Source organism: Pyrus communis, chromosome 10 (genome assembly GCF_041283825.1).
Source record: "Pyrus communis isolate YQ-2024b chromosome 10, ASM4128382v1, whole genome shotgun sequence".
Classification (NCBI taxonomy): domain Eukaryota; kingdom Viridiplantae; phylum Streptophyta; class Magnoliopsida; order Rosales; family Rosaceae; genus Pyrus; species Pyrus communis.
The window spans coordinates 26,257,566-26,282,457 of record NC_142574.1 but is presented as its reverse complement, the minus strand read 5'-3'; the positions used below and the strand labels follow the sequence as shown (position 1 = coordinate 26,282,457).

The 24,892-nt window shown below is 39.0% G+C and overlaps 4 protein-coding genes across 4 annotated transcripts; all 4 read left to right on the top strand.

The window, feature by feature from the left end:
* Window positions 1-1,023: 1,023 nt before the first annotated feature.
* On the top strand, window positions 1,024-3,816 carry LOC137730241 (zinc transporter 1). Its single transcript, XM_068469305.2, has 3 exons — window positions 1,024-1,730; window positions 2,087-2,236; window positions 3,369-3,816. Exons 1-3 carry the CDS (start codon window positions 1,107-1,109, stop codon window positions 3,672-3,674), a joined length of 1,080 nt encoding a protein of 359 aa, XP_068325406.2. The 5' UTR covers window positions 1,024-1,106; the 3' UTR covers window positions 3,675-3,816.
* Window positions 3,817-12,025: 8,209 nt separating this feature from the next.
* On the top strand, window positions 12,026-14,239 carry LOC137729622 (uncharacterized). Its single transcript, XM_068468602.2, has 3 exons — window positions 12,026-12,229; window positions 12,886-12,995; window positions 13,768-14,239. The coding sequence occupies exons 2-3, from the start codon at window positions 12,899-12,901 to the stop codon at window positions 13,986-13,988; spliced, it is 318 nt and encodes a 105-aa protein (XP_068324703.1). The 5' UTR covers window positions 12,026-12,229; window positions 12,886-12,898; the 3' UTR covers window positions 13,989-14,239.
* A 249-nt stretch (window positions 14,240-14,488) lies between these two features.
* LOC137728047 (protein SUPPRESSOR OF FRI 4) lies at window positions 14,489-19,712 on the top strand. Its single transcript, XM_068466925.2, has 7 exons — window positions 14,489-15,194; window positions 16,239-16,339; window positions 16,979-17,105; window positions 17,245-17,621; window positions 18,262-18,407; window positions 18,504-18,557; window positions 19,253-19,712. Exons 1-7 carry the CDS (start codon window positions 15,001-15,003, stop codon window positions 19,322-19,324), a joined length of 1,071 nt encoding a protein of 356 aa, XP_068323026.2. The 5' UTR covers window positions 14,489-15,000; the 3' UTR covers window positions 19,325-19,712.
* Window positions 19,713-20,505: 793 nt separating this feature from the next.
* Window positions 20,506-24,664, top strand: LOC137729872 (GTP-binding protein ERG). The gene is made up of 8 exons (XM_068468922.2): window positions 20,506-21,120; window positions 21,973-22,062; window positions 22,488-22,633; window positions 23,046-23,204; window positions 23,305-23,371; window positions 23,592-23,699; window positions 23,823-23,962; window positions 24,051-24,664. Exons 1-8 carry the CDS (start codon window positions 20,626-20,628, stop codon window positions 24,133-24,135), a joined length of 1,290 nt encoding a protein of 429 aa, XP_068325023.2. The 5' UTR covers window positions 20,506-20,625; the 3' UTR covers window positions 24,136-24,664.
* Window positions 24,665-24,892: the final 228 nt, after the last annotated feature.

The window sequence follows — 24,892 nt, the reverse complement described above, 5'->3', positions numbered from 1 at the left end:
TATATTTTTGTTGTTTGGTTTCAGAAATAAATATCTCTATAATGTTTTGATTTTAAGGAATATCAGTAGTATTGTTGCCATCAATGTTAGAAAATCACTCGACTTCAACGTAAACATATAGGAAACAAGAGAAATACTACAGTGCTCAGGATATCAACCATTGATGCACGTGCAAGTGGCGTCTACAATGTTTTAGCGATTCCGCATTTACAAATTGTCAATGTGTTAAGCAACTGTCGTTAGCATAACTCATAGCTACAGTACGTCACTCTTAATTTCAAAGGCAGACCTCCTAAAACAAAGCTCTTTACCATATTGAACAGTACGTTCTTAGAAGAAGACTAAAAATGTTAAGAATTTTTTGTCCTTTCTGATAAATTTTGGTACGTGTGAGTGCAGTATGTGAAATTGTCATCTTAAAAGCTAGCACACTGTCACTTGTATAATATAGCTAGATAACATGATTAATACTTAATAAATAAATAAATAAATATATTACAACATAAATAAATTAACAAACAATATAACGATGTGACGATATACATTCTAATCTATGTTAAACATGACTATGAGTCAAGACCCAATACACATGACCAGAATATAACCTTTTTTTGTTAAAATCAAAACCGTTTTGGTGCTTGATGTGCCCCACACGACAAGTCAATTCCTTTTCCTAAGTATTGAACAAAAACCATGCTCATGCAATGGCCAATTCCATTCCAAAATGGAACATTGAGGGCTTTTTTCTGCCATCCCTAATAAATACTTAAGCCCCCGAGTCCCAGTCAGTGGTCATAAGTGACAGTTTAGATAGTGATCTCAAGTCTAAAACCTAACTAAAATCCTCCAACCTCCTTTAAACTGTTGCGTTAACACATAATGTCGTCATTTGGCTTCACTAACCATACAGTTCCCAACCCCACTTCCCTTCCTAACAAACAGAACTGAATTCCATGTCGCCATTTTTACCTTAATGCCTTTTGCTTTCCCCAAATTCTCCAACTCATATATAAAGTGAGCATTCAGCTCACCACTCCACAACCCCATTTCAAAACCTTCTCTCTCTCCCTCTTTCTCTCCCCCCCTCCCCCCTTTCACTGATAGCCATGAAAAAGCTCACTCTCACTCATACGCTTCCTCTTCCTCTTCTCCTTCTTCTCCTTCTTTTTGTCCCCATCTCGGCTTCCGTGGAATGTGAATGCAATTTGGAAACCCTAGACCATGACAAGTTCAAAGTCCTCAAGTTCAAGCTAGTTGCGATAAGTTCAATCCTCATGGCAAGTTTCCTTGGTGTCTCCCTTCCAATGTTGGGCAAGAAAATTCCGGCTCTAAACACCGAAAACGACATCTTCTTCCTGATCAAGGCTTTTGCGGCCGGTGTGATTCTAGCAACAGGGTTCATCCATGTGCTACCGGATGCTTTTGAGAGCTTGAGAAGCCCTTGCCTTAGCGAAACCCTGTGGGACAGCTTCCCGTTTACCGGCTTCATTGCCATGCTTTCGGCGATTGGGACGATGATGATCGACACCTTTGCCACCAGCTACTATAGAAGATCACATTTCACCAAAGCACTGCCAGTGAAGGAGGATGAAGAGATGAATGGGGTGCACCAGGGTCATGTGCATGTTCACGCACATGCCACACACGGTCATGCTCACGGTTCTGGCGCGATTGCACCGGAGGATTCGATTTCTTCTTTCGAAATTGTTAGGCATCGAGTGATATCACAGGTAGAGTTGATTTGGATTTTCAAGTTAATGGTTCAATTTTTTGGTGCTACATTTTGTTGGGTTGATCTGTGTTTTCACTGTTTCCACTGTTTTTTACTCACCAGTTTTATTAATTTCTTTTATATTAACCAGTTTTGGGTTATTTAATTTAATTTAAGATAATTATTGTTAGCACTCTAAAAATTTTATTTTTTTTCTCTATATTTTTTATAATTAATAAGAAAAATACACATATGAGTATTACATAATAAAAATTTTGAAGTGTTAATGGCAGTTTCTAATTTGTATATGTTTATTTTTATCTATGCAATTTTTCTGATTTAATTATGTAAATTCTTTGCATGAATAATTTTTAGGTTCTGGAGCTGGGAATTTTGGTTCATTCAGTAATTATTGGGATATCTTTAGGTGCCTCACAGAGTCCCAAGACAATCAAACCTCTTGTAGCAGCTCTTACTTTCCATCAATTTTTCGAAGGCATGGGCCTTGGTGGGTGCATAACTCAGGTATCATCAATTTCCTCAAACATTTCATTCTTGTTTCATTATCATTTAATCCCCCTGCATAAATGGTGACTAGCTAGTTAGGGCAATGTGCTTGTTGTCTTACACTTAAATTTGAATCTCTTTCAGTAGATTAAAATTGGAGTAGTGCTAGAAAAACCAACATTTAAACCAAATGATGTGGTTGATAATGATTAAATTATTACTTAAATATTGATTAACGTGCTTATTTTTTTATTGGTGACACATCATATTTGCAAATTTGGTTTAGAAATTTGGTTTACCTAGCATTACTCTTAAAAATATGGAATAGAAAATTAGATTGGTTATTGAATTTTAGTCGAATTGGAGTTTTGGTCCATGAACTTTCATCTATTATATTCTCCTTTAAACACTTTACTTTGACAAATGTTCTGATGCTATTACTAACCAGGACCCATTGCTTCACATTATGACATATTAAATGATTAATACTCACGAACTTTTAATTCATAATTAAAACTCTAATTAGGCAATTTTTAGAGACCAATACTCCAATTTTCTCAAAAGCTAAATATACACCACCTTTCCCCTCCTATGTGATATTCAATAGTAGGATACATATTAACATGTTTAATGTGTCAAACTTCAGGTGAAAACATGCTTTCTATGATGTTCTAGCCATTTACCGATTTTCACATGGCCACATGGGTACCATTTTGTGGGGTTTAGAGCTCCAAATGGTCTTGTTGATGTTGTCACGTAATCTTCTAGGTGCATATTCAGAGATCCTGCATATTCTTTGTAGGATTCAACTGCATTTCATCACGACTAAAATGCCTCACACATCAGTTCATCTCAGCATTTTTTGAAAGTCAACATTCATGTTTTAGGGTACTTGGATTGATGTGTCTTTTCACCAATGAGGGTCCCTAGTCCCACAAGTTTATTCATAATCCCACAGTTACGTAAAATTGTCTTGTCACTAGATATATACACTTGTCTTTGTATAAATTTCGTCGTCTGATGTATATACCCGATGGCAAGACAAAATATCCCCTCACTCCCCAAATCCGAAAACATTTTCGAATTGTGAGTTAGGTTAAACTCCATTACAATTTCTATATTTTAAATGATGTTTCCATTGTCTGTGCAGGCCAACTTTAAGTCCAGGGCCATTGCAACAATGGTACTTTTCTTCTCCCTCACAACCCCAATTGGAATTGGTGTTGGAATGGGAATATCAAACATTTACAACGAGACCAGCCCAAGTGCTCTAATCGTGGAAGGAGTTTTCAACTCTGCATCAGCTGGGATCCTAATATACATGGCTCTGGTTGACCTACTAGCAGCAGATTTCATGAACCCTAGAATGCAAAGCAATCTAAGGATCCAGCTTGGGGCTAATGTCTCACTTCTTCTGGGCTCTGGATGTATGTCCCTCTTGGCCAAATGGGCATAAATGCTTTAATGTAATTAGGGCTCCCTTGTGTTTTGTGTTTAGGCTTCTCTGTGTACTTTCATCTTGTAATATAGACTATATAGTCTAGTGGAATTTTAGTAATGCTCAATGTGTTAGTAAAAGCAATCTAATTCTTCTGAAACACCACGACCTAAGACGGTCGAAGCATGCTAGCCGTCACTGAACATCCTACATCAACCAACAAAGAGGGGGTGATGTGCCTTATATGTACATGCCCACCTCCATATAGCACGAGACCTTTTGGGAACTCACTGGCTTCAGTTTCCATCGGAACTCCGAAGTTAAGCGAGTTCGGGAAAAGCAATCTCAGGATGAGTGATCCACTGGGAAGTTCTAGTCTGAGTTCCAAGAAACAAATCTGTGAGGGAATGATAAGCCCAAAGGGGACAATATTGTGCTACGGCGAAGTCGGACTGGGATGTGGTAGAATGGTATCAAAGCTACTATGCCGTTCGGTGCGGATGTGTAGGCGATGACGCTGGGTTCCTCTTAAGTAGGGTGGATTATGAGATCCTACGTCGACCAACGGAGAGGGATAATGTGCCTTATATGTACATGTTCCCCTCCCTATAGCACGAGACCTTTTTGGAAACTCATTAGCTTCGGATTCCATCGAAACTCCGAAGTTAAGCGAGTTTGGGCGAAAGCAATCCTAGGATGGGTGACCCACGGGGAAGTTCTCGTTTGAATTCCCAGAAACAAATCTGTGAGGGCGTGGCGGGGGCCCAAAGTGGACAATATCGTGCTACGGCGGAGTCGAGACTGGGATGTGACAGAATGGTATCATAACCACTTTATCGTGTGGTCTAGTGTGCCGACAAGGATGTCAGGACCCTAAGGGGGTGGATTGTAACATCCCACATCAACCAATGAAGAAAGGGTGATGTGCCTTAAATGTACATGTTCACCTCTATATAGCATGAGGTGTTAACTCCCTTAACTTTGGAGTTTCGATGGTAAGCCCAAAGTGGATAATATCGTGCTACGGCGGAGTCAGACTGGGATGTGACAGAATGGTATCAAAGCCACTATGCCATTCGGTGCGGAAGTGCTGGTAAGGACGCCAGGTTCCCCTTAAGTGGGGTGGATTGTGAGATCCTACATCGACCAACGAATAGCAGGTGATGTGCCTTATATATACATGTTCCCATCTCTATAGCACGAGGCTTTTTGAGAACTCACTAGCTTCGGATTCCATCAGAACTCCGATGTTAAGCAAGTTTGGGCGAAAGCAATTCTAGGATGGGTGATCTACTGGGAAGTTCTCATCTGAGTTCCTAGAAACAAATCCATGACGACGTGGCCAGGGCCCAAAGTGGACACTATCGTGCTACAACATAGTCCAAACTGAGATGTGACAGAATGGTATCAAAACCATTCTGTCGTGTAGTCTAATGTGTCGACGAGGACGTCGAGCCCCTAAGGGTGGTGGATTGTAACATCACACATCAATCAAGGGAGAGGGGGTGATGTGCCTTATATGTACATGCCCACCTCCATATAGCACGAGGTTTTTTAGGAACTCACCAGCTTCGGGTTCCATCGAAACTCCGAAGTTAAGCGAGTTCGAGTGAGAGCAATCTCAGGATGGGTGGCCCACTAAGAAGTTCTTGTTTGAGTTCCCAGAAACAAATTCGTAAAGGAATGGTAAGCCCAAAGCGGACAATATCATGCTACAATGGAGTTAGATTGGATGTGATAGAATGATGTTAGAGCCACTCTGTTGTTCGATGAGGATGTGTTAGCGAGGACGATAGGTTTCCCTTAAGTAGGGTGGATTGTGAGATCCCACATCGACCAACGGATAGGGGGTGATGTGCCTTATATGTACATGTTCTCCTCCCTATAGCACGAGGCCTTTTGGGAATTCACTGGTTTCGGATTCCATCGGAACTCCAAAGTTAAGCAAGTTCGGGCGAGAGTATCCCAGGATGGGAGACCCATTGGGAAGTTCTCGCGTGAGTTCCCAGAAACAAAACCATGAGGGCGTGGCTGGGGCCCAAAGCGGACAATATCGTGCTATGGCGGAGCCGTGACTAGGATGTGATAGAATGGTATCAGACCCTACTCTGCCGTTCAGTGCGGATGTGCTGGCAAGGACGCCGGGTTCCCTTTAAGTGAGGTGGATTGTGAGATCCCACATCGACCAACAGAGAAGGGGTGACGTGCCTTATATGTACATGTTCCCCTCCCTATAGCACGAGGCATTTTGGGAACTCACTGGCTTCGGATTCTATCGGAACTCCCAAGTTAAGCGAGTTCGGGTGAGAGCAATCCTAGGTTGGGTGACCCATTGGGAAGTTCTCGTCTGAATTCCCATAAATAAATCCATGAGGGAATGGTAAGCCAAAAACGGACAATATCGTGCTACAGCAGAGTCGAACTGGGATGCGACGTCTTCCATCCACAAGAAAGTTTCCAAAAACTTCGAATGAAGATAACAATCATATGTTAGCGCAATAAGATGGGATATATGTCATGATTCAGTTTTAAAATCTTGAGCAAGAAACTAGTCTCCATACCTCAAGAGTTTTTTTATGTTAATTTATACCTTCCAACATGCCGGCATTACAAAGAATGGAAAACATAATCGAGAGGAGAACACCAGGAAAAAAATAGAGTGAGAAAATCACCGTTGATTGATAACCTGAATCAATTCTAACTCTGACGAATTAGACCACCCTCACTCGCCAGTTGATCTAACTCAAAGGGCTTTAGAAAATATAGGTTTATTATGTTAGCTAGATAGGGGAAATGATTTTTGCATTTCTGTTTTCTCCTTCTCAATTCATTATTTTATGTATATCCTTAATTCTCTTTTGACTTATTCAATCCAACAACTATAAATAATAATAATAATAATAATAATAATAATAATAAATGCATAAAAAGTGTGAAAATCACATTTCACAAATAAATAAGTTAAAAATGATAAAAGTTCAAATCCCACAAGGTTGATTTTGTCTTTGAAGTAAACTACTAATTAATTTGGTGGCAAAAGTAAGCGGAGTATAGCATTTTCTATTCAAAGTGGCATGTGCAACGATTATTTCATCCATTAATATATAACAAAAGTACTTAGTATGTGTGTTTGCCAATCGAGTTGGAGGTACAAAAAAAGGCCAACGAAATAGAACAATACTTGGCTACTAAAACATGAGTAGGAGCTCCTACTCAAAACTGTTAGTGTCTTAATCACAGAGCTTTGTGCTTATTGTGGATGCAAATCTCCATTTTCGTCTTCTTAGACAAAATTGCACCTACAAAACAATTAACACCTTAGGTTAAGGCCAAGAGCCTCACGCGCCCACAATGAATGGGGGAGCTTTGGCCGAAGAACCTCCAATGCCAAAGTTAGAATTTAGAGAGAAAAGTGTTTGGAGAGTTTTTGGGAGTTTTGTAAAAGTGTGGAACTAGTCTTTCAAATAAAATGGAGTCCTATTTATAGAGCATGGTCGACCCTCTTTGGAAGAGAGAGTGGCCGGCCCTTAGATGTTTTTTGGGTGGTGTAATGGTGATTAATTTGGTGATTAATGGGTGATTAATTGGGTGATTAATGGATTAATTAGGAATTAATCCATTAATTAGCCTAATTAATTTAATTTATAAGGAAGGTTTTGAAGGTTATGGAATGATTTCCTTGTAGAAGATATGGAGTAAAGATGGATGAGATAAATTTGAACTTGTTACCTATTTTAGGCACTCATGACTCGGTTGATAGATTCCTCCACTGCTTGCGTGTAGGAAACCCGGTATGTCTCGAGGGTAATTTTGTCATCTTCACCTAAAAATCCACGTGTCGCCTCTTAATTATTTTTGGCTCCATAAATGCCCCCACATCTGTTGGGCTGCTCGTAGGAAAGGGCAATAGGTGTAGAGATCTTCTTGCTCTAGGACTGCTTCCTATTTTGATGTAGATTCCCTCTTTAATATGAAATTAGATCATTCTAGGAAAGGGAAATAAATTTCTCTCAAAGCCTATTTAAGTCCACCTTAAGTGGTTTGTTATATCAACTTTGGAGAGCCATTTATTCTATCTTACAAGAGAGAAAACTCTTAGAGGATATTTGTTCCCCCTCCCCTAGCAATTTTCTACACTTGCCCGTGCAAAGGACCGTCTTTCGTTGCTTTCTTCGTCTTCTTCGCGTCGCACCGATGTAAGGAAAACTTAATTCTCTTTGTCTTCTTCTTGTGAGGTATTGCCACGGGGCAGCCGTTGGGGTGGTGTGGCACATCGGCTAGCAGGGGCCAGAAGTCAGCTTGTTATGGGCTAAGGAGGTGGTGTGACAGGGGCCATTGCTTGATTGAAGCCAATGATTGGCTCGGCATGGGCCAAGGAAGTGACGTGGCATGAGCAATGGTTTGGGCTGCTTTGCCAAAAATGAGGAAACTGCTTGAGTTTGATTTCTCAGCTGTCATAGATGGAGCAGTCAAGGATAAAACTGCTAAGATCGGAGCTGCTGAAGATGAAGTGTCGGATGAGTGAACTGTTAAGTGCAAAAGTGGTTGTTGCCCCCTGACCATTTGTTGCTTAGTTGATCTTCAAGCATTCGATCTTTTAAGCTATGCGGCCTTCTCGCACTGGAGAGCTTACCCAAATGGGTGTCAGGGAATTAGTTTACCCTCTCGCACTGGAGAGCAATTAGTTTACCCTCTCACACTAGAGAGCAATTAGTTTACCCTCTCGTACTAAAGAGTAAACCTATATGGGTGTTGGGGAATTGGTTTACCCTCTCGGACTGGAGAGCAATTAGTTTATCCTCTCACATTGGAAAACAGACCTATACGGATGTCAGGGAATTGGTTTACCCTCTCGCACTGGAGAGCAATTAGTTTATCCTCTCGCACTAGAGATCAGACCCATACGTGTGTCGGGGAATTGGTTTACCCTCTCGCAATGGAGATCAATTAGTTTATCCTCTCGCACTGGAGAACAATTAGTTTATCCTCTTACACTAGAGACCATACCCTTTTGGGTGTCGGGGAATTGGTTCACCCTCTCGCATTGGAGAGCATGGAAATCATTGTCGTGAGTGCAGCTATGAAAAGCTAGACTGCTGGGACAACTGAAATAATCCTTAGCCTGCCCCCGATTCTTGGTAGTGGGGCTAGGTGTGTCCTTTTGGTACTCGTCTGCCCTCGACGTGCCATTAGGCTGAGCTGCTACATTTGTTAGAATAGAAGTAATCTTTATATCCAGCAATCTTTATGGGGTGGTCCCGTCTGCTCGATCCTGTCATTGAAAGATGACTCGCTCATGTTGGTCATGTCTTATCGGAGCGCCTTGTCAATAGCTTCGTTGCGCGGGAAATCGGGCAATCGTTCGTTCAAGAGTATTTCTACTTCTTCCTGAATTTGCCTTTGTTGGGGGTGACAAAGCCCTCGGCTGCCCCTAGTCGTGACTTGTTGTTCTAGGCTGCTCTTCCATGTGTTTGGCTCGTCTATGTCATTGATGCGATGCGTGTGGTGCGTTCCTAGCAGGCAAGCGAGTTCTTCGCAGACTGCCGGTTGAACTTAAGCCAAATTGAGTGACTGCTTCTCTCCGTCCATCGTGCTGCCTACTCCGATGTGAGGTGGATGATGCTCTTTGCGGGCTTAGCTGCAAATGAACATTTCGCTTGAAAGGTTGCTCATGTTGACTATTGGAGTGTGACCCCAACCATGAATTTATGATCATCCATGGGCCTAACCGAGAGTGTACGCTCATCCGCGCGCTAAGACGGGAGTATACGCTATCTCGGGGGCCTAATTGGGAGTGTATACTGCCCAAACGCTCGGTTCGTGGCTGATCGAGTGGCTACTTGTCGGGACACTACTGGAGAGGTTCTTCGTCTGCCCTTATCCTTCTTCGGGACTTGTTTAGAACACGTTGCATCTTGGTGCACTGCAATAGCTGGTTCACCAAGGTTGTCTAATGTGCTAGGACACTCGTCAACTCTATGACTTGTTAAGACAAGTGTTGTTCGCCATTTGGATTGGAAGAGCTTAGAAGGAATGTTTCTCCTTGAGCAGTGGAAGTATGGTAGACTCCGGGAGCTAGATTTGAGCTGGGAAATGTTAAATCTATAGAAAAATATGGTGAAAATGTTCTCGGTTTGATCATCGGTCAGGAAATTTTGAGCCGGGATGATTGAACTAGTCTTGGATCGATTTGGGCTGCTTGGAAGGCCACGAAAGCAGACTGGGTTGCGGGAGCAGGCTGGGCCACAGGATAGGTTGCTCGGTGGGAGCAAGTTGGACCACGGGAGTTGGCTGGGCCACAAGATCAGGCTACTCGGTAGGAGCAGTTTAGACCACGGGAGCTGGCTGGGCTACGAGAGCAGACTGCTCAGCAATATCAGGCTGGGCCACGAGAGCAGGCTGCTCAGTGGGAGCAGGTTAGGCCATGCGAGTGGGCTACTCGGCGTGTGGCACACGTGGGTGTGAGGCTCAGGCTCGACTTGGCAATGCGTTGGGCTCACGGTGGTCTTGGAGTGACATGGCTTGGGTCATGGCCTTAGTGCCATGAACCTTGGATGGCACAACTTGGGCTTGCTTTGGTGGCACGGCTCGGCCCGTGGTAGTGGTGTCATGGACCTCGTTGCGAGTGGCCACCGCGATGGTTCCCATGGTTGAACCTTGTGGTGGTGGTGTCACTCCCCCTAGGATCACATTTAGTCTCGTGGATCGCCGCGGTCCCATTTCTTGAATATTGGAATTTTCACTCATGGAGTTTTCTAAATTTCTAGCCATTGTATTTCTCTTTTTCGTTTTATCAAAGAATCTTTTCAAATAAAAAATTCTAATAATAAGAACGTAAGAAAAATACAAATGGACTAGAAAATAGAGAAAAAACCTTTTTATGCGAGAGTCTTCTACGAGTGTGAATTTCAACTCTCAATGAAAGCACTAATTTGTGGATGCAAATTTCCTCCTTCTTCTTGGACAAAATTGCACCTACAAAACAATTAACACCTTAGGTCAAGGCCAAGAGCCTCACGCACCCACAATGAATGGGGGGGGCTTTGGCTGAAGAACCTTTGATGCCAAAGTTAGAATTTAGAGAGAAAAGTGTTTAGAGAGTTTTTTAGAGTTGTGCAAGAGTGTGGAACTAGTCTTTCAAAGAAAATGGAGTCCTATTTATAGAGCATGGCCGGCCTTCTTTGGAAAAGAGAGTTGCCGACCCTTTGATGTTTTTTGGGTGGTGTAATGGTGATTAATTGGGTGATTAATGGATTAATTAGGAATTAATCCATTAATTAGCCTAATTAATTTAATTTATAAGGAAGGTTTTGAAGTTTATGGAATGATTTCCTTGTAGAGGATATGGAGTAAAGATGGATGAGATAAATTTGAACTTGTTACCTATTTTGGGCACTCTTGACTCGGTTGATGGATGATTCTCCACTGCTTGCGTATAGTAAACCCGATGTGTCTAGAGGGTAATTTTGTCATCTTCACCTAAAAATCCACGTGTCGCCTCTTGATTATTTTTGGCTCCACACTTATGATCAGAATCATTCATACTATAAATCACACTGTAAATATCATCTATGCAAAAAAATAATTTAAACTAAGGTCGTTTAGTCTATCTATTGTAGCAAATACATAGACGGTTCGTAATGCTTTTACCAATACTGTTTATTTGTTTTCAAACAGTTTGATGACTAAACGACCTTATTTTTAATTCATTTTTTGTATATGTCATATTTATAGGGTGATTTATAATTTGAACGGTTCTGATTATAAACACAAAGTTCTATAAATTGACAATGAACAATTTTGAGAAATTTTAAGTAGGATTTCCTACTCATCTTTGAGTAGTCAGGTATTGTTCAACGAAATAAGAATCGAAGATAAGGTGGAACCAAAGCTTTGACAAGCTAATGTGGCAAACATGTCAGCATGTAGGTGGGCACACTAGAGTTTTCTTAAAAATTTGACAGAATGTGACAAAATAGACGAAAATTGAGTTTTAAAAAACAAAGTGACACAAATTTTGTTTCAAAAGACAGAGTGAAATTGAAGACAAATCATAGCAAAAAAACCAAAAAAAAAGTCCAAATTTTTTTTAAGTTTTAATGAAAAGAAAAAAATAAATGTATAATGAATAGTATAAAAAAAAAGTTAAAATATAATTTTTCGTTCAAACTTCAAATAAAAAATAAAAAAATTAAAAAAAAAACCGTTTTCTTATTTACCATAGTTGGGTGTTTCAAACGATCTCATGATATTTTACCCGTTTCTACACATGAGCTCGTTTAAAACACTCACCGTAGGATAGATCTCAACGGCTCATAATTGTAGCGCACCTAGCCAGCGCAGCAGGCTGCCTCTTGTTTTTGAAGCTTTGCCTCTGAATTCCAGCATCCAAAACACAGGTTTTGCTTCCGAAGTGAATTGTTCGAACACCCACTTCAGAGCTGTTTTATATCGCACAGAATATGCAATTTCTCTAGCGGAATCGATCGGCTTGCACAACAGCCAAGCTAACGTTGGGAAGTCAAATCGTTTCTAGTTTACTTTCAACCTCCCGATCCAAGGCTGTCGCTTAGGTACGCTCTTTCTCGCTCCATTATTTTGTCGATTGAGTATGCGCACACCTAGTGTTCGATTAAATGTGTGTGAGCTTAGATCTTTCTGGGTCAATCTCAAACTGTGTTACCCTGTTCAGAAACCTTGTAAAGTTTTGAAATTTGGGTGCCTTTGTTCACTGGTGATTGCTTCTTGATTGATTGCACTGAAAAGTTTTGGTCTTTATTTGTATATAGATTGCTTTCAAGTGGTATCTCATATCCCAGTAAAAATCTTGTAGTTAATACTTCAGTTATGCCCTGCATAGAAGTATCCTAAAGAGACATCCAGATCAAATTTGTATTTCACTCATGTCTGTAACAAATTTGTATATCACTCATGTTTGTAATTCTTTCTTTTCCGGGTAATTGATATAACTTTCGATTCGATGAATTTAGGATCATTAAAAATAATGTTTAGGTACAGATAGGAACTGGTTTCAGTTATTTGTCCCGAAATTCACTTGCATAAGCTAAATGCTAGCAATGATGCCAATGAACTATGATTATGGCCTATTGTTGCATATCTGGCTTGATAGTCTTGTACAGCTTTCCCTTTGTAATGTTTGCTTATGGCTTATTGTTCTCTGTGATTTGTTGTTCTGTTGGTTTTGATTGTTTTCCCCTTTCTTCTGTAGATTGGAGATAACAATGGCAGGAGTGATACAAAAGTTCGTTACTGCATCAATGTTTATGTGGATAATTCCCGTTGCAATATTATATGCGTTTAACAATAATTTGCTTCCTGGTAAGTCTATTGTGTCAAGTACTGCATCTTATTTGAGGTCCCTTATAGAGTCATTCAAAAAAAAACTTGCACTAGTGTTATGCTGGGTATTTTTTCTTTGTGCTATATTACTATCCAATTATCTACCTAAATATTCTTTTTTATAATGTTTGCATGCTTATCAATTTTTTTCTACATAAGCAGACCATTTCTAGTTCGCATTTTGTATTTAAGTCCTCATGACCTTTTTGTAGTTCCTACAGCACCTTAGAGTTTGTACATCTCACGCTTAGTGTCGTGATAATCGAAATTTTTATCTCAATCAGGTCTTCTAAATCTTGCTTCCAAATTCCAATTAATGACGTCTAAATTCCCATGAAAAAATTGTCATTAGGATCTATATTGTTTTTGCGAATTACGTAGTGGCTACAGTGAATGTGATTTATAATATGAAGATTGCATCCTATTGTCAAGTATAACTAGTGCCAACTGTTAGAACTTATATTTCCAATAGTGGGTAATCTTGTCTAAGGCACTATTGCTGTAGGAAACTTAAAAGAGAAAACGTAATCCCTTGCGTGCATATAACAAAATTACCGAGAAGGCATGCCCTTATCACAATCTTGTGAGTGAATGTCTGTGATCAACAATCTTAGGACTTGATCTCCTGACTTGCCTTGTTGGAGAAGTATATGATAACTGGATCAACATTTTTGTAGCTAGGATTAAATTGTTTTCTTGCCTCAGTTTCCTTTTGGGTTCTCTGAGCAAGGCTGTTATTCATTTGAAGCAGGTGTAAGCGACATGTCTCCCTATTCACTCACATTGTTGAGCGGATTCCTTGCTGTTATATCTGTCAACGTAGTTATCGCATTTTACATATATATGGCAATGAAAGAGCCTTCAGACCAACACAAGCCTGATCCTGCATTTCTTGCTGAAGCCGAAGCTAGTGTAAGCAAGTTAAAAGGTGGCGCTGATAGTTCTTCCCAATCCTCCAAGAAAGAAGAGTAGGATATGCTGTTTCCCCGTTTCCACTGTAAGAAGAACGAAGAACTCAAATTTAAATGCTGCAGTCTGCAGACTAGATACCGGTTAAGAATCCATATACATGTACGCTTACTTTCGTTTTTGCCGGCTGCTATTGAACCTGAGACGATGTCATCACAAGTTTCTTTCTGGTTGTAATTTCACTTGCAACTGTAGGTGTACTCATCACCCCTTATTTTTCAGTTAAATCTTAGTGTTGGAGGATGATGGTGCAATTACCCTTTTTTTTTCTTAACTCATGGCAATTGTCAAACATTTTGGATGGAACTAACCGAGAATCTGAGATGGGTTTTATGTGCAAAAGATGATGGAAAGTCACCTTAAGGGCATGTCGTGGGTCAGTAAATGCAAGATTGTCGGGAATGAGAATGATACCCATGAATACCAATTCCTGGTAAGTAACATGTCGTATATGTTCTTGAAAGAGCGTTATTAAATCGCAATATAATTAGACAAGATCAATTGCCAATGGCGGTTTGATTAAGTAATATCCGGTCTAAACTTTATCAAGTAACAAACTTTTCGTCTAAAGGAAAGAAAAATGATGAATTACATTCTCACGAGACAACATGTGTTTCAGTAAATTTGAGTGTGACTATCACGTTGTCATATGACATAATACGTAAATTAATGGCATCACGTGAGCTGGCAAGAAGTGAGTTGGCCCTCAACTCGGGTAAACCCAATATGTGCCCAGCCTTATATTTATTTCTTATCTACTAGAACGAATTGGAAAAAGCCCTAGCCAATTACTTACTGGGTAAAAATAAAAATTTATAAACTATAAATACAAATACATGATATTCAACAAATCACAGATCACAGGGAGAAAAAACCCCAAAACAAAAACCCAAATACCAAAACCAAAGGCTCACAGAGAGAGAGAGAGAGAGAGGAAGACAAGGAGGAGAAGAACCAGAGGAGAGGAGGAAGAAGAGGAGTTGCAGAAGGAGGGTAGAGGGGGAAGAAGGGAAATATGGGAAAGAAGAAGAAGAGAGTGGCGTCGAAGGTGTGGTGCTACTACTGCGATAGAGAGTTCGACGATGAGAAGATACTGGTGCAGCACCAGAAAGCCAAGCATTTTAAGTGCCATGTCTGCCACAAGAAGCTCTCCACCGCCGGTGGCATGGCCATTCACGTCCTCCAGGTCCACAAAGAGAGCGTCACCAAGTATGGCTTTCTATACCTTTTCCCCCAATTGTCAAAAACCCTAATTTTTTTTTTTCTTTTTGTTTCGTCGCTGAATTTGTTATTTTAGAATATGATATTGATCAGTTTTTGTTTTTTGCTGTGTAAATTTATGATATTTATCGTTTTTGTTTTGTTATAATTAGATTTGGGTCTTCAAAGAAATTCATGGTTTCGAAAAATCGCACAATTTGGACATTTGGGACTTGGGTGTGAATTTTGTAATGCGGGCTCGGCAGTTGTAGAACATTTTAGCTGAAGATAGTTTGGGATTTTAGCTTTTTGTTAGCTGCATAGGGGCAACTTAATAATCAATGGAATTGATAGGCTCTGACCGTTTCTTAGATTTTCGAGCAAAGTTGGGTTGTAGGTGTTTATAATTTTGGTAGCTTGAAGGTGGATCAAGCGCAAAAGTATGGGACTGGGGAATATTTTGTGAGTGCTTGTAATTTTGGTACAATTGGGAATCCAGGAAACAATGAGGCTGTTAATATGAATTGGGTTTCCTTTTGTTGGGATATACTGTAATCTGAACTCATATACATATGGGGCCTGCTTGATAATAAGAGAGCCCATGAAACCTCAGGAAGATAATCTATTGCTTTATACTCTTACCCGTATAAGTTTAAGAGGGTTTTTATGACCATAGGTAATTCTGTAATGGATATGAATATATGCTGATGATGAAGTTAAACTTAAACTTTGTCTACTGTATTAGGAGTTAGGACCAAAATGTAACTGTCAATATATTTCTACTTGAACTGTTACCTGTCTTCCATTTTTCTAATATGAAAAAAACATAATCAAAAGCCATGGTTCAATTTTTCTAACTGGAACATAATAAGTTTGTCATAGATGGTTGTAGTTACTAATTGTTTGTAGTTACACTATCTCACTGGATCTTTTTCATGAACTATTATACAGTAGGGTTAAACAATGTTGACTATATATAAGTTGTGCCTCAAATAATTCCTTATCATAATTTCATTCTACTGATTTTCAAACTGTTAAACCTCTGTTTTATAGAGTTCCCAATGCAAAGGCTGACAGGGAGTCAACGGATATTGAAATATATGGGATGCAAGGAATCCCACCTCACGTCTTGGCTGCACATTATGGAGAGGAAGGTAAAGGATCCATACAAGTAATTGATGTTTATCCAGACAATTTTTGATATTTTATTTTAATGTTATGTTAACATCATTGGTATTTGATGACGTGTGAATTTTTATTTTATTTTAATGCTCAAATTCAACTGGTTTATGATGTCGTTGGGTTTGACTCACATTAAATTATGACCTGGATGTGCTGGTACATGCAACTATGCATAGATGGACTCATTGATATTGAACTTCTTTGTTTGTATTGAATTAGACATACCATCAGAGTGTTCATAGCAGTATCCATGTAATACTTATTCAATATAAGTAGGTTGTATTTTGCCCATGTAATAGTTTTTCAAATTCTCATGTGTTCTTGGTTGAACCAAGTTGTGCTTATGTGTACTTTTGCAAATACACATTCACATGGATCCGGATGTCCTAATCTGTGCATATATGAATTCTGCATAAAATGTTTTGTCATGGTTTTATCTTGTCTGTGCAATAAAATTTGAAAGTGATATCTCATTTATAAGCTAAAGATAAATCAAACCAAGAAAAAGTGTACAATACCTATCATTTTGAGTAGTTTATGGCTTCTTTTGAAGTTATAGCTTTAATCATGTATATTAAGTTTATTTTCAAATTATCTCTATTTATATGCAGATGAAGACGGTCCATCAAAAGTAGCTAAAGTAGACATCCCAACAACCCAGTTTGTTGGTGGTATGGTGCCAGGTTCGATGGGGATTGCATATCGTCCCCAACCACCTTTGGGTGCAATGCGGCCAATGTATGTGTTCTGTCAGGTTTCTTGCATGTCCTCTCTAACCAGCTTTGTGAAATTTTAAAATTATGTTGTCTGCAGTACATAATTAGCATTTACATAAACAAGTTATCTGTTTGTTTCTTTTGGTTTTTGTTCACTCCAGGTACAGTTCTGCAGTTCCAGTGCCTCCGAATGCTTGGCAAGTTCCACCTCGTCCCCAGCCATGGTATCCACAGCCTCCATCAGTCTCAGTACCTCCTCCTTCCTCATTGGGTTATGTGCAGCAACCATTGTTCCCTGTGCAGAATGGGAGGCCACCTCTACCATCAACAACAATCCCCGGACCTCTGCCTCCACATGTAGCTCCTCCTGGGCTTACTACATCCATGCCTCCTGCTCCTGCATCACAACCCCTGTTTCCTGTTGTTGGTATAAATAATGTACCAACACAAAGTTCTCCCTTTTCTCCTCCTTTGCTTTCAACCAGTGTTCCCTTTAGTTCTCCAGCTGAAGTTAAAGGCTCAACAGATGCTTATCAAGGTGCTAAAACTTTCCAAACAAGTAGTTATCTAAGTGTCTCAGTTTTGATTTCTTATTATTGATTTACATAATTGCTCATTTAGTTATCGTTTTTCTACAATTGTTTTATCGTTTAAAGGCAATTCAAACTGTCTGCATTTCGAAATTTTCAAAACTGAAGATTATTTTAGTATTGGAAGAGTTCGACTCGTTTAAAGTCTCGAAAAATTCAAAAATATGTTTTTTTCGTTTGCGTTCATGATAGCAGTATGGTGTCAGAGCTGTCTTCTTGCTTTAACTTCGACTTATCCCTCATATCTGATAAAATAAGTTGTAGATGCCTCGGATTTTCTTTTGTTCTTTAGCATTCAAGTTGCTTTTTGAGATCCTTGTAGAGAGTTCTGTTTTAGTCACTTCAAATTTGGATATGCTATCAACGGCTAGTTTTCGCTTTGTTATCTTAAATGTTTGAATATTGCAAAGGCATCTTTTATGTTCCTTCTTGTAATTGTTCTGGTATGCTAAGCCTTATTTATTTTCCCACTGCAATAATGAATACCTCCCACATTGCTAAATTCTCCATGTTGATGCCTTTGGATTGTTGATTCCGTATGTGCAAGGCTTGTGAATCTGACATATCCTTTTCATTTAATTACTACAGGTGTTAATTCACACTCTTATTCATCTGGTCCAAACACTGGTGGTCCATCAATTGGACCACCCCCTGTAATTGCAAACAAAGCTCCTGCTCCCCAGCCAGCTGCTAATGAGGTGTATCTAGTTTGGGATGATGAGGCTATGTCCATGGTAAGTTGTTCTTAATTTTCCTAAACGATTATTTTTCCACTTTGCTAGTCTTGTTCGTTGTTGCTAACTTGTTACATTGGTTAATTTTATTTGCAGGAGGAAAGAAGAATGTCATTGGCAAAGTATCAGGTGCATGATGAAACTAGCCAGGTAAGTCATACTACCTCTTTAATTTACGGAGTTGCATTGCTCTAACCAGCTAGGTAGGCTTTATGTTCAGGCTTTTCAGATTGGGTTGTTTACCAATTGTTTCCTGATTAGAGAGGTATTTACTGTATGAATTTGAACTTTTACTTTTGAAACGAAACAAATTAACAAAGAACATGTGAACCTTTAATCGTCTGTCTTTCTGCTTTTCAACCCAATTGGTTGATGGGCATGCTGTTTTGTTTATACTGCCATTCTCCGGTTTCCACGCAACTGCATCAAAAGGTTCAAGTAGGTATTTACAATAATTTTGCTGTTAGTTAGTGATTACAATTTTGACAAGCTTGCTTCTATGGGCTCAAGGATTCTCCTATCTAGCATCGTACTCAGTTAAGTACGGAATGTATATATTTGCTCATTTAAAATTTACATTTATCCATTGTTCACTCTCCCCAAGCTTTCTTTTGCGGTGTGGGGGTTCGAGTGAAACAATGTCAAGATCAACAAATTTTTTGTTAATTGTAGCAACATTATTTTATCATTGAACAGTGAAACCAGACTTGGCCAGGTCAGATTCTTTCATAAAGTTTTGTATCTCGTCGGTTAGATCATAGGACCAATCCATTTAAGCTGGCTTAACCAAGTGAATCATGTACACGGTCCCTCTCTGATGATCTCATTGCGGTTTTCTTTTTCAGATGAGTTCAATTGATGCAGCCATAGACAGAAGGATTATGGAGGGCAGGCTTGCTGGTCGAATGGCATTTTAGATCAAATAGCAGCAATGGGACGACGATGACAGTGTTTGCGCCTTTGGAATCTCATGCTGGCGTATGGACCTGGGAATCTCATGCCGATGCACGCTCCATGTCCTGCAGAGTTTATTCGAAGTGAAGGGCGGTTTACAGGACTAACCAGTCATAGATTCGTGTTGTATTCTTTGCAAGAACGTTAAGTAGAAGAGCAAAAATGTCAAGTTATAATGTAACTTTCATATTCTTTTTCATACTCCCCATAGATTTTGTTGCAGACTTTTTAGGATTAGGGATATTTAAAGGATTCCATTTTGTTCATCGACAATATTCTTCAGTTGACTTAATATTTCAAATGTGGTTAGTAACTTGGTTGGTATTATTTATGAATGATGATGTTATTATAGGACTTTTGAACTTTTAGCTATGACTTTCTAATGCCATTATATTTTTGGCTGCATCATCCAAGGAGAAATTATAGTCTGGTAGATCAACCGTTATAGTACAAGTAATTGGATATTTGAAAAAAATATATATATATTTTCAACTACTTGTATTATGATATTTAGTGGATCAAGTTATGTTCCCGCCATACTAAAATCCATCTCGTCATAGCAGAAGAACACCTGGGGCCTTGGATTTTAAAGTAGTTGTAATACTGCCAAAACAAAACCACCAACTGATCCTTTTAATAAATAAAAAAAAGACTTAACTATAAGACTAACTCCAATGGTGCGCTAAAATCTAAATTACCCCTCAAAATTTCTCCCCAAACCCACTCCAACCTAAGGAGAAAATTTGGGCTAAATGCTAAACCAAGGTCAAATTCCTCTCAAAATTTAGCCCAGAAATCAGAGTGGACTCTATCCAATATTTATCTGAATTTAAATTTTTTTAGATTAAAATGTTCATAAAATTAATTTACGATAGTCTACATATTTATTTTTTTTTTAAAAAATTTAATTTAACAAAAAAAAAATAGCCTAAGTTCATTCTTTAATAATATCGGGCTAAAATTTTAGGCTAGAACGGATGGAGTAGAAAAGCTGTTTCTGGGTTAAAAGCTAAATTTTCTAGGTTAAAATATTTGACTTTTAGCCCAACCATTGAAGATGGTCTAAAAAAGAGAAAGAAATGAACAAAAAAAAAAAAAATCGACCATAGAAATTAAAAATAATAAAAATATAAACACTTGCTCGTGGCACTACAGAGTGACAAGACGAACCCTCAAGCCTAAACCCCTAAAACCCCAACAGCCCGCCCGCACACAAAGTCAATCTCTGTCTCCCTCTCTCGATGCTTGGTATCTAGCTGCTGAGATGAAAGCTCTGAGAGTTCTGAGAACCCTCTCTTCAAAACCGAGCAAAACCCCATTAAACCCAGCCTCCTTGTTCCACCGGTTCTACGCAGCTCAGCCGCAACAGGACGACTCCGGTCACAACCCATCTTTCTCAGACCCCGAAAATGGTTCAGACTCGGTTTTTGACAGTACCCATTACGCCATTCCATCCGTTGGTTCGGATTCCAAACACAAACCTCCTCAGAAACCGACTTGGGACAACAAGTACAGATCAAAAGCTAATAAATTGATTGGGGTGGACACCCAGAAGGAGAAATTGAAGCGTTTGGAGGAAGAGGAGGAGCAAAAGAGTAGAGTGCTCGCTAAGGTGCTTCTCGAGGCGGCATTGGAGCGCGCAGATGATGAGGAATCAGGGGATGAGAAGGAAATGGTGAAGGAGGAGGACCAAAAGGCGCTGTCTGTAGGGATAATTGGTGCTCCGAATGCCGGAAAGTCTGCTCTGACTAATTATATGGTTTGTTATTTTGGATTTTACGATTTAAATGTGGTTAATTTAGAAGAGAGGAAGAAAAAAGGGGGGGGGGCGGGTGAGGGAGGTTTAATTAATTGTTGGATATGGTGTTGGTTTAGTTAATGATGATATTAAATGACTGTGTTACTGTGGTTTATGATTTGGTTTGAACTGCTAAGTAGTTTTTCAGTTGATTAACAGTTTGTTTGATGATTTGGCGATTCATTTCCGGAAAAGAAGAAGATGATTTTGTGATGGGGTTTTCAGTAGGGTATAAGCAGGTCCTTAGGATGAGTATAATGAAGTGTTGGAGGCCTTTGATTGTTTCGTTGGACAAGGGTCTGGGTGAATTTGGTGTTGTGGATTCTTTCATTTGCCTAACTGGTCATGGTTTAATATTGTATGGCAACTAGGGTTCGTCTGTGTTGCTCAGTATTATGTTATATTCACCATGGATATGGTACAATCTGCCTAATTTGTCTGAAAGCGATATCAATAGCTGTTTCATGGTCACTGCACTTTTCTCAGATGGATATCAAATAGTTCTTAAGGCCAAAGTAGGCTTGAGCTTCTTAATATGTCCGAAGTTGTCCCAACAAAAATTTCTTTGGAGGGAAACACATGATGAAGCTTTGAAATTCCTCTATTTGAGATATTTACTGGCTTGGGAGATTATACTTTGTTCGTAAACTATGTAATTTGTAGGATACAAATGTTTTGTGGTAATATTTAAAAAAAAATAAAAAAATTTACCATATCAGAGGATTGTATACTTTTTACTGGCTTTTGTTGTAACCAGAACCTTTCTGGTGACAGATTGTGCAGATTTATCACATGTTTCTGCATTTCTTATAGGTTGGGACGAAGGTTTCCGCTGTTTCACGGAAGACAAACACCACAACTCATGAAGTATTAGGAGTTATGACAAAAGGAGACACACAAATTGTATGTTTCTTGTTTTTAGCTTATAATCAACCAGGTTTTCTGGACTGGGAATGCTTTGATTAAGTTATATTATGTCCTAATGAGCTCAGAAAATTATTCACAATCATTTGAATTACAATATGCAATTCATTTCTTTAACCTAGTTCTTTGTTTATGAATTTATGGTACAAAAAAAAATGTGATGAGCTTGCGACACTTACTTTCATATAGTGATGAGTGTGTTTAATACAGGAAAGGTAATGGTGATGGGTTGTCCTTGCATATTATTCTAGTCGATTACTTTCATCTAGTGATGTGTAGACATGTTATTATTATGTTTTCTCCTCACAGACTGGAGCACAGAAATTGTGGCGTATGACATATCTTGCAGTTGTTTGTCCACGTTTTGAGCCATTTATTGACTGTCTTCGTGTGTGCCTATGCAGTGTTTCTTTGATACTCCAGGTCTTACATTAAGCAACAAGGGATGTCCTTACAAGGATTTCAAGGTTCGCGTAGAAAGTGCTTGGAGTTCAGTTACTTTATATGATGTGCTCATAGTTATATTTGACGTCCATAGGCATCTTACCAGGTTAGTGATTTATTCCATATGATACCCTGTAACTTTATTATTATTTTTTTTTTGTTGAAGTAATCCCATGGTTGACTCTAAGGAAACCTATCCTAGCAAGCTATTAGATGGTCATATTTTACAATAGCTCACAAGTGTTATGGTTCTAAATATGCATGAAACAAACATAGGCATCAGAGCTAGATATATATGGCAGGCGTATTCCATTTGGGCAAATGTTTATCGCTTTTGATAATAGTGCATTTTTTTTTTATTTCAGCCATTATCCTCATTCCCTGCATTATTTCAGCCACTCAAGTTTATTAACAATTTGTTGTTCGGCTAGCTAAATGCCACCCCTCCCCCTTTTTTTCTAAATTTCATCAGTGTTTTGTCCCTAATCACCCGGTTCTTTGTATTTCCATCTATATAGGCCTGATGTAAGGGTTATAGGATTGATCAAGCGTATGGGAGCACTACCACACCCAGTACAAAAGCGAATTTTATGTATGAACAAGGTTGATTTAGTTGAGAAGAAGAAAGACTTGTTAAAGGTTGCTGAGGAATTCAAAGATCTTCCTGGTTATGAAAGGTGTGTTTCCTTTTACAAAATCAAAGATGGTGTGTTTTCTCTTTTCGCCAGGGTTCTTAAAAGTATATCTGACGATCTATTTCTTTCTTTAACCTTGTAGGCGTTTCATGATTTCTGGTCTGAAGGGCTCTGGAGTGAAAGATCTTACTCAATATTTGATGGATCAGGCATGTGAGCATTTTAGTATTGCCTTCATTGTCATCATTTCCTGTGACATTTACCTGTCAAAAATATTCTATTACAAAGGCCTTCTTTAGATTTATGTTTCGGTTGGAAAGAGTTTTCAAGATATGCCTGGTTTACATGTATCTGCTCATCTTTCTAGCTAATTTTACTGGTGTCCACTATATCCCACATCTCAGTTCTTCGGTGGTTTTTTATGTTTAGGCCATTAAACGGTCTTGGGATGAAGATCCATTCATCATGACTGAGGAAGTTATGAAGAATATATCATTAGAAGTTGTCCGAGAAAGGTTGTTAGACCATGTGCATCAGGTATATCTTCAGTTTCGAAGTACTTTGAGGCTATCGTTTGTATCTGATTATATTTTCATTCCCAAGGTCTGAATTTATAAGCAATTGGAGGATCTTCAGTAATGGCAATTTCTGCTTGTTTAGGAAATCCCATACACTATTGAACATCGGTTGATGGACTGGAAGGAGTTGCGAGATGGCTCTCTTCGGATTGAACAACATCTTATCACGAACAAATTAAGTCAACGCAAGATTCTTGTAGGAAAGAAGGGCAATAAAATAGGGTAAATACTGAAGTCCTAGCATATTGGAATCACTGCTTTTGCTTTCAACATGAGCCAATTTGAATTGAAATACATGCTTCTGAAACAGGAGAATTGGCATGGAAGCTAATGAGGAGCTACGGTCCATCTTCAAGAGGGATGTCCATCTCATTCTCCAGGTTAGACTTAAATGATACATTGGAAAATCGAGTTGAATGTCAAGAAGGGATACGATCCATCAGGAGATGGAAGCGCACCTTATTTGTAAGGTCAGACTTAACGACAAGTTTAATGAATAGAGTTGAATATCAAAAATTGCAACCCTTTGATCCACCCTATTTTGAAGTGTATATAAAGGAAGTTTCATCAACTTTATGAAGGCCATCTAGTGTTGTAGCTTTGAGTGGCAGAAACTTTGTCAGCTTTAGTTTGGGGATGAAGGCGGGTGACGAATAACTGGAAGACCCCAACTTGGCAGGCAAACACATTAGTCCCGAAATTTTTGAGAATATACAATAGCAAGTCTCTTGATCTTTTCATCATATACTAACCCTTTGTTTTTTTGTTTTTTTTCTTCCCTTAAATATGTGCTTATGTACGAACATAGGAACATAAGAAAGCTTAAGCTACGTTCTTTCATTTGATTTTAATTTGAACTTGTACCTTTTACATTATACTGTTCGAAATCCTCGTATCTGCAATTGATAAGAAGCCATTTATGAATGTTACTTTGCTTGTGGAACTGTAAAATTCAACATGTGTTAAAGGAGTACAGGAATTGATTTGTATGCTCCGCACGCTTCATGCTTGTTTGTATGGAAATGGAGTCTCCGTCCTGGACTCATGGCATTGTTTCACTTTCATTTGAACCGCGTAATGCAAAGTCATGTGTTGTTAAGAGAACCGTATAATCTCCATGTGAATGTCTTAGTCGTCGCGTATATGTCCCCA